This window comes from Netta rufina (genome assembly GCF_964035555.1).
Source record: "Netta rufina genome assembly, chromosome: 10".
Classification (NCBI taxonomy): Eukaryota; Metazoa; Chordata; class Aves; order Anseriformes; family Anatidae; genus Netta; species Netta rufina.
In genome coordinates this window covers 22,548,659-22,562,441 of record NC_140133.1, presented here as the reverse complement: position 1 = coordinate 22,562,441, position 13,783 = coordinate 22,548,659, and the positions used below count along the sequence as shown (strand labels likewise).

Below are 13,783 nucleotides of genomic sequence, written 5' to 3'. Positions count from 1 at the left end.
TGAGATGAAGCCAAGTGATGCTGTGGGGAGAGGAACGGGGTGCCTGCAGTGGATCAAACCCTATCACAGTGCCATTGCTGGGTTGGACCTGCTGGCAACGGCCCCCACCCTGCTGTGCGGGCCAGCAGGGCTGTTCTAGGACCTTTATGTGCCCGATCCTGTTCCCTGCAGCAGTGCTGTACGTACCTGGCAGAGCCCTCACGGCGGCCGTGCCGCAGCTCCCCTGTGCTGGGCAGGAGGCAGAGCCGTGCCGTGCCCCAGCGAGGAAGCAGCAGCACCAGTAACAGCTGGGGATGTGGAAGGGCAGGGGGCTGCTGCCGTGGGCTGCCCTGCACCTCTGCTTCGTCCAGCCCTGGCATCCACACCCGCACCAGCCCCAGTCCCACAGCTGCCAGCACCCAGGCACTCAGAATGAGACCGATCTTCAGCGAGAAGTCGGGCATCTCGGGCCTTGTCAGGGCAATGTGAACTAAGGCATCCGGATCCTGAAGGGAGATGATACAAGGGGACAATGTGACTAACGACATAAAGGGAGAAGAGCAGATGCATTCCTCTTGCCAGCTCTAAAATGATCACTGCAGAGCACTGGAGGTGATTTCTCATTTCCCCACAGGAAGGTGAGCAGTGCTCGCTGAGTGCAGGCGTGTGCTGGAGTCGTGTCTTAGGCTGTTCCTGCAGCAGGGACTGAGCAGGGTGTGGAGGTTCTTACACCTGCTACAGAATAGTGATGAGGTGGCTCTGTGATAGTTTTCTCCTCACCTTGTTGTTCCTTAATGCCAAAGTGGCCTCGGACAGCCCTGGCAGAGCAGAGGCAGTGCTCCACGCTGCCCGTGGCTGTTGTCCTCACCTGCTGCATTGATGCATCTCCTGGCCATGGAGGAGGTGACTCACAAAGTCTCGTTTCCTCAGGTGATGAAGACCTACCACATGTACCATGCAGAAAGCATCAGTGCTGAGAGCAAGCTGAAGGAGGCCGAGAAGCAGGAGGAAAAGCAGTTCAACAAGTCAGGGGACATCAGCGTGAATCTGCTGCGGCACGAGGACAGGCCGCAGCGGCGGAGCTCCGTCAAGAAGATTGAGAAGATGAAGGAGAAGGTGGGTGAGCGGGAGCCAGGCATGGGCTGTCTGCGGGGCTCCCTCTGCAGTGGGGGGAGTTTGGCTCCGGCCCATTTCATTGCACAGAACAGCACTGCAGCTTCAGCAAATCCTCCTGGAGGTTGGAATCTCCAAAACTGTTTAATTCCTGTGTTAATTTCTGAGAAGGAGCAATAGCTTCCTCAGCTGGGAAGCATTCTCATGCGTGCTGACCCAGCACTGGGATTTTGTCCCCCAGCAAGCCTCCGTGAAGGGTTAATCTGTGCTAAACCTTCAGACTAGTGATCTTTCTGAACAAATGCCCCAGATCCAAGCACATCTGCTATTGTACAGAGTCTTGAATTCTGGGCCCTGTTCTAAATTCTGTAGCTTGGGCCTCTGGGCTGGATTCCACTTTGATACAGCTGCATAAATCTGGATTTAGTCCAGATGCATGTCAGCATATCTGGGAGGAAAATTTGGCCCTCTAATTTTGATTGATGCCAAAACCTCCATGACCGTACAGATAAGGCAGAACAGCTGTGCTTCGGGTGCACGGGGTATGGCTGAGCAGAATGCCCTTACTGTGCATTGGCTGGTTGTGTCCGTGCTCAGATGTGCTCTCCTCCAGCCTGGCAAGGGTGTCTGTTATCACACCTGATACCAAATGTTATTAATTAACATGTCACACCCAGGCTCTGGGATGCTGTGGGGCCCTGCAGGAAGAGAAGCTGTGTAAGGAGCATCCTATTTATGCTCTAACGCTCCGTTTTGCTTTTTCAGAGACAAGCCAAATATTCTGAAAACAAGCTGAAGTGTACAAAAGCCAGGAATGACTACCTGCTGAACCTGGCAGCCACCAACGCAGCTGTCAGTAAATACTACATCCACGATGTCTCCGACCTCATCGATGTAAGTGCTTCCTCCCTCTGTGCGCATCCTACTCTTTTTTTCTCCTGACAAGTGCAGAGCTAAGTCTTAGGCATGGTTTGGTTCTTAAATGCACTTGCACTTAAACACGCTTTCACTCATACATGATGGTAATGAAGGGGGATTTGCTGAGGCTTTAAAATATGCTCAATTGAGGCCTGATAACGTGCTGTAAACTTGGATTTTTTCCCCTGTTTTTTTCCCTTGCAGTTACACACATACATTTGACTTCCCCCTCAGCTGACATAGGCATATATGGGTAGAACTGGAGCTGCCATTATATGGGAGTCAGCCTTCTCTGAATTTTGTGGTGGCCACATGATCACACAACAAAGTAATTGATTTTTATTTGTGCTCCATAGAACCTTCTGTCATCAGTGTCTGGAAAAAAAAAAAAGATGGATTTTTTTTGTTATAACTGCATGGTATGAGCCAGCATACATGGCAACACCTTTGTGAGAGCATAAGCAAGGAGTCCAGGTTTGGATCCAACTCTGTGGTTCAGGCACCTATAACATACAGTTACAAACTAGAAACTGCTTGGATGTTTTCTTCATCTTTCATGTCGTATCACAAGCATGTTGCGGTCTGGTTGTCAGTGTATATTGCATTGGTTCTTGCTTTGGGACCGTGGAGAAACAGTGCTTTCCTTCACGTTAAAGTGACAGCTTCTTATCTCTGGCTCTCACTGGGTAGGATTTCCTGCAGCTGCAGCTTTTCCAAGTCCAGAGCTTCGGGAGTAGAATTTGCCATGGGGCAGGTGATCCTGAGCTTTCCACCTAGCACGTTGATTAGTCTGCATTTCCAACAGATGCTCTCGTGGAATTGCATACATTTTCAGTTTTGTTGTTGAAAACAGAAGAAAAAATCTTCCTGTTACAAATATCTGCAGCTTTTACCAGTTTGAATAGGTGCTCAGCCCTCTTCAGCTGTGGTGGCAGCCAGGTGTGCTGGCAGTTAAGCAGGGGTGGGAGAGCTTCCTTGGCTAGGGGCGGCGCTTGCTGAGTTGAATGCAAAGTGTTCCCTGAACAACATAGCCTCAAGGCAGCGACTCCTGGAAGCAAGTTTTGTAGTGATGGCAGGAATTGAACCTGTGTGTTTATCAGTGACTCCTACAAGCTGCCTTTAAATGATTCAAGAGCAGGGTTTTCCACCTCCTCCTTTGATAGGTGTCTTCATGGTGGTGTAGATTGCACTACGCAGTTTCTTCCTTCTGAAGTTGCTTCAGTGAGCACATAAATTACTGATCTATAAGTACCGGGTTCGCCTTCTGGCTTCATCATTACCTAAATGTATAATTTAAAAATGTGCTGGAGTGTTTATTTTTTTTCCTAACCAACTGACATTTATTTATTCTTTCAATCATTAATTAAAATAAGCCTGAAGCAAAACCCCTGAGGAATATCAAGATTTTAAGATTTTAAATAGATTTAAGAAAATCTATTCTTGGTATGTCCTTATTCTCTTTATTTAAGATGTGTTCAGCCATCTTATAAAATACACTGAACAACTCAGTCATGGAAGCAGTTGAACAGCGAGGTGTGATAACACCTTGATTTATTCATGGGGTTTCCGTTTCTTGTTGTGTATTTTCTCTCCCTCCCCACACACCCCCTTCCCTCCTTCATTTTCTTCTTTTTTTTAATTTTGTTTTTGTGTAGTTTTTGAAACTTAGATTTCCTGGAGAATTGAAGAGTTCCAGTCTAGTTCTGGCTGTTTATATTACTCCTCCCAAATTTATTCCCTTGTGCTGACACTGGAGCCTGCACATGGCTTTTGTTCCGTGCTCCAGGAGTCCCTTCAGGGACTCAGAGGCAGCAGAGCGGCGCTGGCAGGGCTGAGCCCCGGCGCTGGGCTCGCCTGATGGGAGGAGTGAGGCTGGAGCAGGCGAGTGATGGTGCCGGTGCTGCAGAGGAGGAACACTGTTTTGTTTCAGCTTGCAGTCTGGCTGGCCGTGCTTTAATGGGACCCCAGCAGGGTGGGTGCGTTGCGGTTGTGCTCATTCTCCCAGCTCCTCCACGCTGCCTCGCCGAGAGGGATGATTAACGATGTAAGGGGCTGTTGTTCGGGGACACAGGGGGGTGATGGGGCTCTCGCACACCCTTCACATCAAGCGCAAATTGCCATGTGCAGTTTTTTGATTTGTACACAAATCTGAACCGTCAGAACACTGGAGCAGCTAATTTAGCAGCGTTTTCCCCAAATCCCAGATGGCTTGGTGTCATCTATTAGGCACAGCCTTGACATTTCTTCTGCCCTCAACATCACCGCAGAATAGTGACTTTTATAACAAAGCCTTTCTGCTAATCTCCTGCTCTGGTGAAAAACGAGGTCCCAGCTGCTCCGGGAGAGCAGAGAGTCCTCCCAGCGCTTCGCTTTTAATGAGAAATGTAAAACTCGATCAGAGGAACCGTGAAGTGGCACAGGGCGTGTCTGTCTCCTTCTGTCTCCAGTGGCCTTTTTGTTTCCTCCTTTAGAAAGGAGAAAAGGAATACGGAGACAGCTCAAATGAGACTTGCACTCAAAGTGCACTGCTCGCCTCTTCCCTTGGAAGGAGCGCGTTTATATCCAAACACCCGGTTCGTCCCTCATTTCTGCCATTAACCGTGTGACCGAGATAATCTCTGTGGTCGCGTGTGTAAAGCGGAGATAAAGCTGTTACCATCTCTCTGGAGCTCCGTGTGAAATAGCTGTAAAATATTTTGAAGTGTTCACACAAAAGATAACGCTGGGTTTAGGAGGTACAACGAGAGGATCGGTGTGAGTACGAGCTGACCACCACACTGGCTCGGGCTCTGTTAAATCTCTGTGAGACGCAGCGTGCCTCCCTGTGCGCTGGGGTGTTTGCCATAGCTGAGGCAAACAAGCAAGTAAAGGAAAGGAATTCTTAGGAATTTAATATTACTGCCGAATCTTTTGGACACTAGGAAGGTTAGTTGGTGGCATTGTCATCTCAGGTGCTCTTTAGCCCAGAGAGGAAACAGAAATGTCAGAATTGTTACGCCAGGAATCTGCAGTGAGCGTCACTTACATCACAGCAAAGCAGGGGCCAGAAAAAGGAACAGAAAATATCTGTGTGCTGAAAAGAGAGAGTAGAGGGAAATGGAGGGGACTGTGTGTCTCCAGCTACTGTTGGGGGCTGCAGGGTAGGGTTGTGCTGCTGTCCCCGTGTGAGTGACGGGGTGGGAGGCAGCAGGGCTGGCTGCGGGGCACCTGGCTCCTGCTGGGGAGAAGGGGTGCTCGGGGTGCTGAGGCCAGGTGCCATTTCGTTAGGATGTAATTCTAGGCGTCTCTTGCAGCTCTCCTTCTTGTCGTTTCCATCACCAGCTAACTGCTGGGGCGCCTGTGCCTGCAGCCCAGCAGCTCTGCCGGGCAGTGCTCCCCTGCCTGGGGGCCGCACGCGCCTCCGCTGGCTCCAACAGCAGGAACCGGCGTGTACGGGTGGCAGGGCTCTTCTGCGGGGTGCTTGAAGCCATATTTCCAGCATGAAGAGCCTTCCAGTTGCACAGAGGTACAGAAGTGCTGCCTGCGCTGTCCTTCGAGCAGAAACAAAACGTGTTTTTAGGAAGGGCCCTCACTAAGCGTCGTGGCAGCGAGCTGTGGCTGGGGAGGCAGTGGTGCCAGGCGGCTGCACAGCGCCAGGGCCGTGCTCCGGGAGGCTGCAGCAAGTGGCGGTGACACTCGGTGACACACATGGGCATCCCAGGGTACGTGCCGGGGCTGCAGGGCTCGCTGGGGTGCCTGATTTCCCGTGGTGCCGTGAGTCAGTTGAGATGAAAAATCTCAGCTGTTGTGGTTGCAGAGGTGACCTGCGAGCTTTAAGGCACGCCTGGCCTCACAGACAGCCCCGGGCAGCATTGCTGGGGCGTGGGTTGCCCAGCCAGGGCGGGGGGTGTCAGTGGAAGCAGGTGAGGAAATCGGAAATATCTGGTTCGTTAAGGGCTTTACGTGTTGTAAGAGAATAAATGGGTAGGGATGTGCGATCCCTTTCAAAACAGGGCTTGTGTGGATGAAGAGGAGGGGAAGAGGTGTGCTTGCTGGATTTTCTTTCAGGAGTTTGACGTCTTTTGTTCGTACACTAGTACCCTGCTTTAGTAAACTTACAGTCTAATTCTGTACGCAGGGTATTAATAATAGCTACCAGAGCTACCCGTTTGGTGGGGAAACCGTAAATCACGGCACTCTGATAACAATGGGTTTTTTCTAAGCTGTTCTTAGAGCACTGCATTAGACTAGCAGAATCCAGCCAACACAGATCTCCTACGTTTTGTCTGTCCTGGCTTTAATAGTGTGGCAAATCTGCATTTTGTGCAGACCTTTGCACCTAGCAACAACTTCTTCCTCATGCGGACACTGTGGACGTTGAAATTGGCTTGCTAAATTAATTAAGCCCTGGTGCTGATTGTTTGATGGCTTAGAAGTATCGCGCGGGCTGTAAATTTTACTGCCTGGAGGCAGTGAGCAAGGTTCGCTGGACCTTGTAGTTTATACAAAAAAGCAACAACATTCCTGTGGAAAAAAGAATTCTCTCCCCATGCTTTTTGCTGCTGCTTTTCCCAGTAGCTCGAAAGAATAGCCTCGAGGTTTTAATGTCCTTTAAAAGATTAATTTGCCAATGAGTTCATCTTGGAAAAAGAAACGAAACAACACACGCACAAAAGAAAATGCACACAGAAGAGGGGTTGCTATAGAGAGATTAAGGAGCAAAATAAAATGTGGGTTAAAGATCCTTCAGAAAGAAACCCACTCCAGGGAGCAGAGAGTTAATTAACTATAGCTCGGTTCTGAAAAGGCCTACATAATGTCGGGCTCGGTAATATTTGCAGTTAAGGAACCTTTGATTAGAAGTAATCAAATCTCACGCTTCAGGGTGTGAGTTGATGACTGTGTCGGGAAGGATCCCGTGCTCCCCCTGCCCCCACCCCTACACGTCCACCCTTCAGATTTGGCTGAGGATGAATGGGATGTGCGGGGGGTTTATGTCGCCGTGGCCGCCTCAGGCAAAGCGCTGAGCTCGATGCACCACGACTGTTCCCTTGGCAGATTTACAGTAACTGCTGCTGGTGGCAGGCCCGGCCACGGCTTGCGCTGGGGCCACGCTCACCCGGCTCAGGACGTGGCCGTGGGCTGTGGCAGAACGGCACAGGGGGTTTCTGTGCAGCCATTCATCATCACGGGCTGAGCAGGGTGCCTGTGTAACGCAGGTGGTCTCAGCGCAGTGGCTGCAGAGCTGTGGCTGTTTCTCTCTGCGTTTTCGATGCCTGGCCAGGAGCCGCTCCCCACGGAGGTGGCCGAGGACAGCAGCAGCGCTGGGTGCTCCCGGTGGGCGCTCCTAGGGCCTGGGGATGCTTTCAGGTGTGGTACCCGGTGTTATCAAGGCCAAGGGCAAATGTTACCCTGGTAAAACATGGTTTCATGCTCTGCAACAGGCAGGTTAAATATCTTTAACCGTGAGGAAGAGATGGATGAGCTGGTCACTTAGAAAACATTTCAGTCTTTCTACCACTTTGGCCTGATACCAACACCCTCACGTTTTGCCTGCCAGCAGGGATTTAGTGTCCCGCTAGCTCGAGGCCCACGTTCAGTGCCCTGCTTCTCACCAGCTGTCCTCCTGCCCTTGGGCACACCTCCCCATTTCCCTGCTCCTCAGAGGCACCGTGTGCTGTGTGCTGCAGCGGCCGTGCTGTGCCTCGCCTCGGGGCCGCGCTGGCTTTGGCCGTGTTGGGGGCACTCTGACCAGAGCCAGCCTGCTTAACCTCCTGGGTCTCACTTGGTTCTTGGTTGAACACTGTAATATTTCCAGCCCTTGCAGGGGTGTTACGAGACTTAATGAATTAATATATGAAGGGCTTTGAGCTCTCTAGATGAAAGGCACTGCAGAAGCACTAAGGATTATTATTTGTGCTTCTAATTTATTTTCCATCAAAGGGGATGAGAGGGGTGAGAAGATGCCGTTTGTTCTGGAGCTGGGAGCAGGAGTTTGAAGTCTGTCTTTTTTTTTCTTCCCTGCCCTTTGTGCGTTTCCCTGAGAGTTGTGTGAAAGTTCATGCTCTGCCTTTCCCTCTCTGGGCACCAGCGTGTGGAGCACCAGGCTCAGCGCTAACCACCAGAGCCTGCAAGGGCTGCTCCGTGCGAGTGAGCTGGCTGCCCTGCCTGTCCTCTGCAGCCGAGTGCTGGCAGTGCCGATAGCTGCCAGCTTCAGCATGAGCCCTGCATTCAAAGTGAAGGAAAGATTTCACATTGCCTTTCTATTTTTTTTTTCCACAAGCATCTGACGTTACCTTGAGCTCTGTCTCCTCAGATCCTGCGGCATTCAGTGATTTTCCTCTGTAGCAGCTCACTTTCGGAGGCTCTGGAAGCTCCCACCCCGTGCCAGTGGCAGGTATTTTCTCCTGGCATTTGTTCCCAGGCGAGCAGCAATCATTTTCCAGGGAGCAGAACGACCGGGGCAGGTTTGGAGGGGCGCTGAGAAACCTGTGCAGCCCCGTTTGGGGAGCAGGCCTGCAGTCACCTGGCCCTGGTGTTTCCTCTGCCGGGTCCTGGCCCCGTGCCCTGCTGGGGACAGCTGCCCTGGGGCTCCTCGGGCAGGGCTGAGCTGGGCAGGCTGCATCGCCTCGGCTCCTTCCCTTTCTGTGCGCTGCCCCAGGGCGGTCGAGCAGGAGTTTGTGCTAAAACTGCCCTGTGGGAGACACTCCTGGGCCTATGGCTAGGTTTTGCCCTGGGTTCACCCCACTTCCCCAGGAGCTAGCTTTCTGTGTAGCTTGTTGGCTTATGGAGGCAGAGCTGTACCAGTCCTTAACCACCCACATTTTCAACTGATCACATGAGGAGTTAAGCAGGCAGGGTAACTAGTGGGTTGTGAGCATTCGATCGTTCCTGCAGGAACCCCGTTGCTCCATACGCGGTTTCAGCTGCTTTAAAAGACTGGATGAGGACAGGCAGACCGTGTTCGTGTATCTGCAAGCAGTTGTTGTCCTGTTTTGCTGTTACTGCTTGTTTTAGCACAGACTGAACCAAGTACAACTCTGTGACATGATCCGAGCTGAGGGTTGTCTCCTCAGATGGGCAGAAAGAGCGAGATGACTTCTTCGGCTGGAGCTGCTTGTGGCACCGGCCGAGTTTTCATATTTCACTTCAAGTTTATCAGTGCTGATGTGCTGATGCAGAGTCACTTTTTGTGCCTTTCTGCCTTGGTTCAAAGTAATTCCTGTGGACACTGCAGAGCTGGAAAAGGTGTCCCTGACATGGCAGCCCCGAACAGGGAGCCCTGTACCACGAGGCACAGCCCGGTGGGGTTTGGGGAGATGGCTTCATACTGCCAGGAGCAAAAGGGAACCTGGTAAATGATCCGGGTTCTGGGTGTGTTTGGTTATAGCTCAGACAATGAGGATTTTCCTCTTATTCTTTAATTTGTGTGGCAGCACAGCTTCACAGCTTCTCTGACAGAGCTTGTCCTGTGGCAGCTCTCCTGCCCTTGGCCGGCAGCGTTAGTGCAGGCTGCTCGCCACGGGAGGTGTTTGTGGTGGGGTGCCCGTCTCAGCAGGCCTTCCCCTCTGTTCCTCCTGCCTGTGTCCCGCATCCCTCCTGCCCTGGGATGCATCTCTGCAGCTCACAGCTGGGGGCGTGCGGCACGGGGCTCTGCTGCGCTGGCAGGCAGAAACAAGCGTCCTGGGGACATCTGATTGCGAAACTCCTGGCGATGGATAAAGCTGTAACTGTCCAGCTTGGTCCTCTCCCAGGAGCTTCAGCCCTCTCCTGTCCCAGGAATAGCTGTGCTGCATTTCTGGAAGGCAGCCCTGTGGTTCTCCGCAGTCTCCCTGCAGCCCCTCTCGCAGGGCTCAGCCTGCTACGCTGCTCTCCTCCTACTCCCAGCCCTCCTGCCTGTCTCGCCGTGCCCCTCCTTTCCCCGCAGAGCTGCTGCTGGCATCCACACCCTGGGTGCTTCTCCGGGCCTGGCTGCGCCCCCGCTGCAGTGCCGTGGGCAGGGGCTGGTGGTCGCACCCAGCGGCGCGGGGGCTCGCTGTGCCACGGCTCCCACCCGGCTCCCTTGGGGACTGGCAGGGGGGGTGGTGCTGAGCTGTGATTATGCATTCGTAGCAGCAAACCCCCGTGCTGGTGCTATACTTAGCATGCCAAACTCAATTATATTGAGAAGAGAGTTTAAAAACAGGCTTTTGCTGCCAGAATACTGTACATGAGGCAATTAGCTCAGAGTTTTATCATTTTCTCCAAGGTGAACGTGAGAACGATCAGTTATGCACGAGAAACTGCTCCATGGTGAGCGAGGCAGGCAGCTCCCTAGCCGGGCTGGAAGGGCTTGCACATGCTGCAGGGCATTTCTCAGCGCCACCCTGCCTGAGCACCGTCTGTCCGTGAGAACCTGGGGAATGGTTTCTTTGCACAAAAAGTACCTGCAGGGCTGCTCCCCGGGTGAGAAGGAATGCCCTGGGACAGTCCGAGGTGTGGGTCCTCCAGCCCTTTCTTTTCTGGGTACCTCTGCAGGGCGCAGGAGAACCGTGCTTTTCCCTGATTTTTAACTCTGTCCTGCCTGAGCACCACCCGCGTCCTTCCCTGTAGAACCAAGGCCACCAAACCCCAGTGCTGTGGCGAAGGTCCCACAAGGTCACACCATCCGGCTGGTTGTGCCCCTGGTGCCTGTTCTCCTGCAGTCTTCTCCTGGCCTTTTCATGTAGAATTGCAGTATGCTATTAAACGTATCCCCGTACAACAGGGCTGGCGTTTCCCTGGGCCGTACGCTGCTTTCTGTGTGTTTAATGTGTGCCTGACCCTCCAGAACAGGGATGGCAGTGCTTGTGTGATACCTGTGCTTGTGTTTCTCAGTGCTGTGACCTGGGGTTCCACGCCAGCCTCGCTCGGACGTTCAGGACTTACCTGTCTGCAGAGTACAACCTGGAAACCTCCCGCCACGAGGGCCTGGACATCATCGAGAACGCCGTGGACAACCTGGATGCGCGCAGTGACAAGCACACCATCATGGACATGTGCAACCAGGTCTTCTGCCCTCCGCTCAAGTTCGAGTTCCAGCCCCACATGGGGGACGAGGTACTGTGCCTGCTGCCCGGGGCTGTGGGGCTGCCTCACGGCCTGGCCTGGGCTGGGTCTCTCTTGTTCTCTGTCATCGCCATTACGTTATTCCTTCCCTTTCTGTTCTGTCTTCACATGCTGCTATTCATGTTTCCTTTCTTAATGAGACATTTAGCTCATTAGGGCTCCTCCTTTCAGCGTGCCTCTTGCTCCTTGCCTTTCCCAATTAGAATGCCTGTGGCTTGATCCTCAGCTGAACTGCCCAACAGATTTGTAAAGCGGGGCTTTGATTTACCTGCTGTAATTGGAAGACTTCAGAGCACAGCTTTAAAATGCTGGGTAGGAATGCCTTGTGCTGGCCCACATCCAGGGCACTGCTGCGTAGAAACTGGGCCACGCTGCCCTGGGGGATGTGAGGAGCTGCGAGAATCGTGTAGGTGTTCAATGCGTGTGTCTGCTCAGTGCGTGACCCACTGAATCCTCTCCTGTCTCTGGCATGGCTCTGCCCCAGGTGTGTCAGGTCAGCGCCCAGCAGCCTGTGCAGACCGAGCTGCTGATGCGGTACCACCAGCTGCAGTCGCGACTGGCCACCCTCAAGATAGAGAACGAAGAGGTAAGGACTGCTCTGGGTGTCGCGGGCGGCCTCACAGGCAGCATTGCTCAGCCCACGATGCAGGGGGTTTCCTGGATTGGGTTTGGGATCCGTCGGTGGCGGTGCTGAGGGCTCCCCTTGCGGCTCATGCATGAGTGAGCCCAGGATGAGCTGCTTGTTGGCCAGTTGTTTTGGCTCAGGATGTGGTGTTTTCCAGTCTGCTTCAAGAACATGCTGTCTTCTGTGTCTGATAGGTACGAAAAACTCTGGACGCCACAATGCAGACTTTGCAGGACATGCTGACAGTGGAAGATTTTGATGTTTCAGATGCCTTCCAGCACAGTCGCTCCACTGAGTCGGTCAAATCAGCTGCTTCAGAGACCTACATGAGTAAAATAAACATCGCCAAGAGGAGAGCCAACCAACAGGAAACTGAGATGTTCTATTTTACAGTGAGTCTCATCTCATGTGATACAGGACACAAAGCATTAATTGCTAGGGCTGAGTCCCATTTTAAATGCTCATTAGTGAAGAGCAAGAACCAATTCAGTCTCTTCAAGTATTTGTCTTCTGGCTGATTTGGGATTGGAATGCATTTCACAGTGGCAGGGCAATGCACAGGGAATGACAATTCAGTGTCTGCCTTGGTTTTGAAGGAGCAACTGGAGCAACCAGTTGTGACCAAAAGCTTACAGAAGCCAGCAGGAGTGGCTCAGAACTGGGCAGCAGGCTTGTGATAAATATGTACACATAGGAAAGCTGCTAATTTCTCTAGCAGTGTTGTTATTCCGATTTACGAGGGGAGGGGGATCATTGCAGTTTAGAGTTGTGCTTGTTTTTGATAAATTTTGCAAGAATTTGCATTTTTTCCCGTGTTTTTGTCTTTCATTTTCTACATCTGTTTCCCTTACTCCTCCATGAAATTATTGCCCTGGGGTGTTACTGGGCGTACAGCAGGCTCACAGTGGCCCACGAAGCAGCGCTGCATGGTTTGTGTCGCCCAGCTCACACTGCCTGACTGCCTGGGCAGGGCTGAGCTGCACTGGGTGTGCTCGCTGCTGCATCGCTTGCATGCACAATGGCAAAGCCCCCGTCAGTGCAGGGAAAACCTCTTTGATTTTCCAGCCTGTTCTCAGAAGCCTGACAAAAGAAAGCTTGCTTTGAACTCTTTTCTTTGGAGCTCCTCGCGTTCCCAGGCAGGAGGTGCAGCACCAAGGAGACTGGGCTAATAAGATCATCAGGGCTGGGGCTTGGGCAGTGAGAAGTGATTAGAGCGTGCTCCATCCTGCGGTGCATCTGACGCCTCGTTTGTTAGAGCCTGACAGCTCCGAGGCCCTGTCAGTAGCCCCAGGCAAAAGTGTACATCAATTGCAGATGATTTTTGCTGGGAGACTTAACCCACCTTGTTTGTTTTGTTCTTAATTCCAGAAATTTAAGGAGTATTTGAATGGCAGTAATCTTATCACGAAGCTCCAGGCTAAACACGACTTGCTGAAGCAGACTCTTGGGGAAGGTGAGTTGCAGAGTTAGGTTCAGAGGGAGATGTCCCACCACGAGCAGTGATTTTAAATCAGGTTTCATCTGCCCATCTGACCTGCCCTCTGTGTTCCCTGGGTGACTGATGGCCTCCATGTTCGGCTGCTATGCTAAGTTTAACTACTGACATGCAAAATAGTTATTTCCATGGAATATTACTCTTTTTCTAAGTTTCTTTGGGAGTGTGCAGGGGAAGCAGCCCTGTGTAGAAGATACAGGGCTAAGACTCCTATGGATCGGTGCAAGAAGTGATCGTCTCTTTGAGATTACCTTGGTCACCGTCCTGTCCTCCCACACAAAACAACTCCTGCTCTTCTTAGGAGGAAGAGTGTGGTGTCAGTTGCTTTAATACTCCAGGAGCTGTGCAAAAGCATCTGTGGAACGTTTTCACATGGAAACTTTCTGAATTTCTTCCAGGCCATGGGATTGTCCTGCTACGTAGACATTCAGCAAATGCTTAGCCCAGAAAGGCAGAATGCTGTGTTTCAGCATGAGCTGATTCTCCTTAGGAAAAAATCTGGGTTTGCAAAACACTTGTGTGGAATTCTTTGCTTTTTCAGCGAGGAATTGGCTGCAAGCTTGCTTTCTGCAGGTGCCAAGGGAGAA

The 13,783-nt window shown here is 52.0% G+C and overlaps 1 protein-coding gene across 1 annotated transcript in view; it reads left to right on the top strand.

Moving 5' to 3' along the window:
• The window catches only part of SRGAP3 (SLIT-ROBO Rho GTPase activating protein 3), a 95,426-nt gene that overhangs the window by 61,172 nt on the left and 20,471 nt on the right, over nt 1-13,783 (top strand). The window contains exons 5-10 of the mRNA XM_084292976.1: nt 910-1,095; nt 1,858-1,986; nt 10,846-11,067; nt 11,561-11,662; nt 11,896-12,093; nt 13,070-13,154. Coding sequence (XP_084149102.1) covers nt 910-1,095; nt 1,858-1,986; nt 10,846-11,067; nt 11,561-11,662; nt 11,896-12,093; nt 13,070-13,154 — 922 coding nt within the window. The remainder of the gene's footprint in view (nt 1-909; nt 1,096-1,857; nt 1,987-10,845; nt 11,068-11,560; nt 11,663-11,895; nt 12,094-13,069; nt 13,155-13,783) is intronic.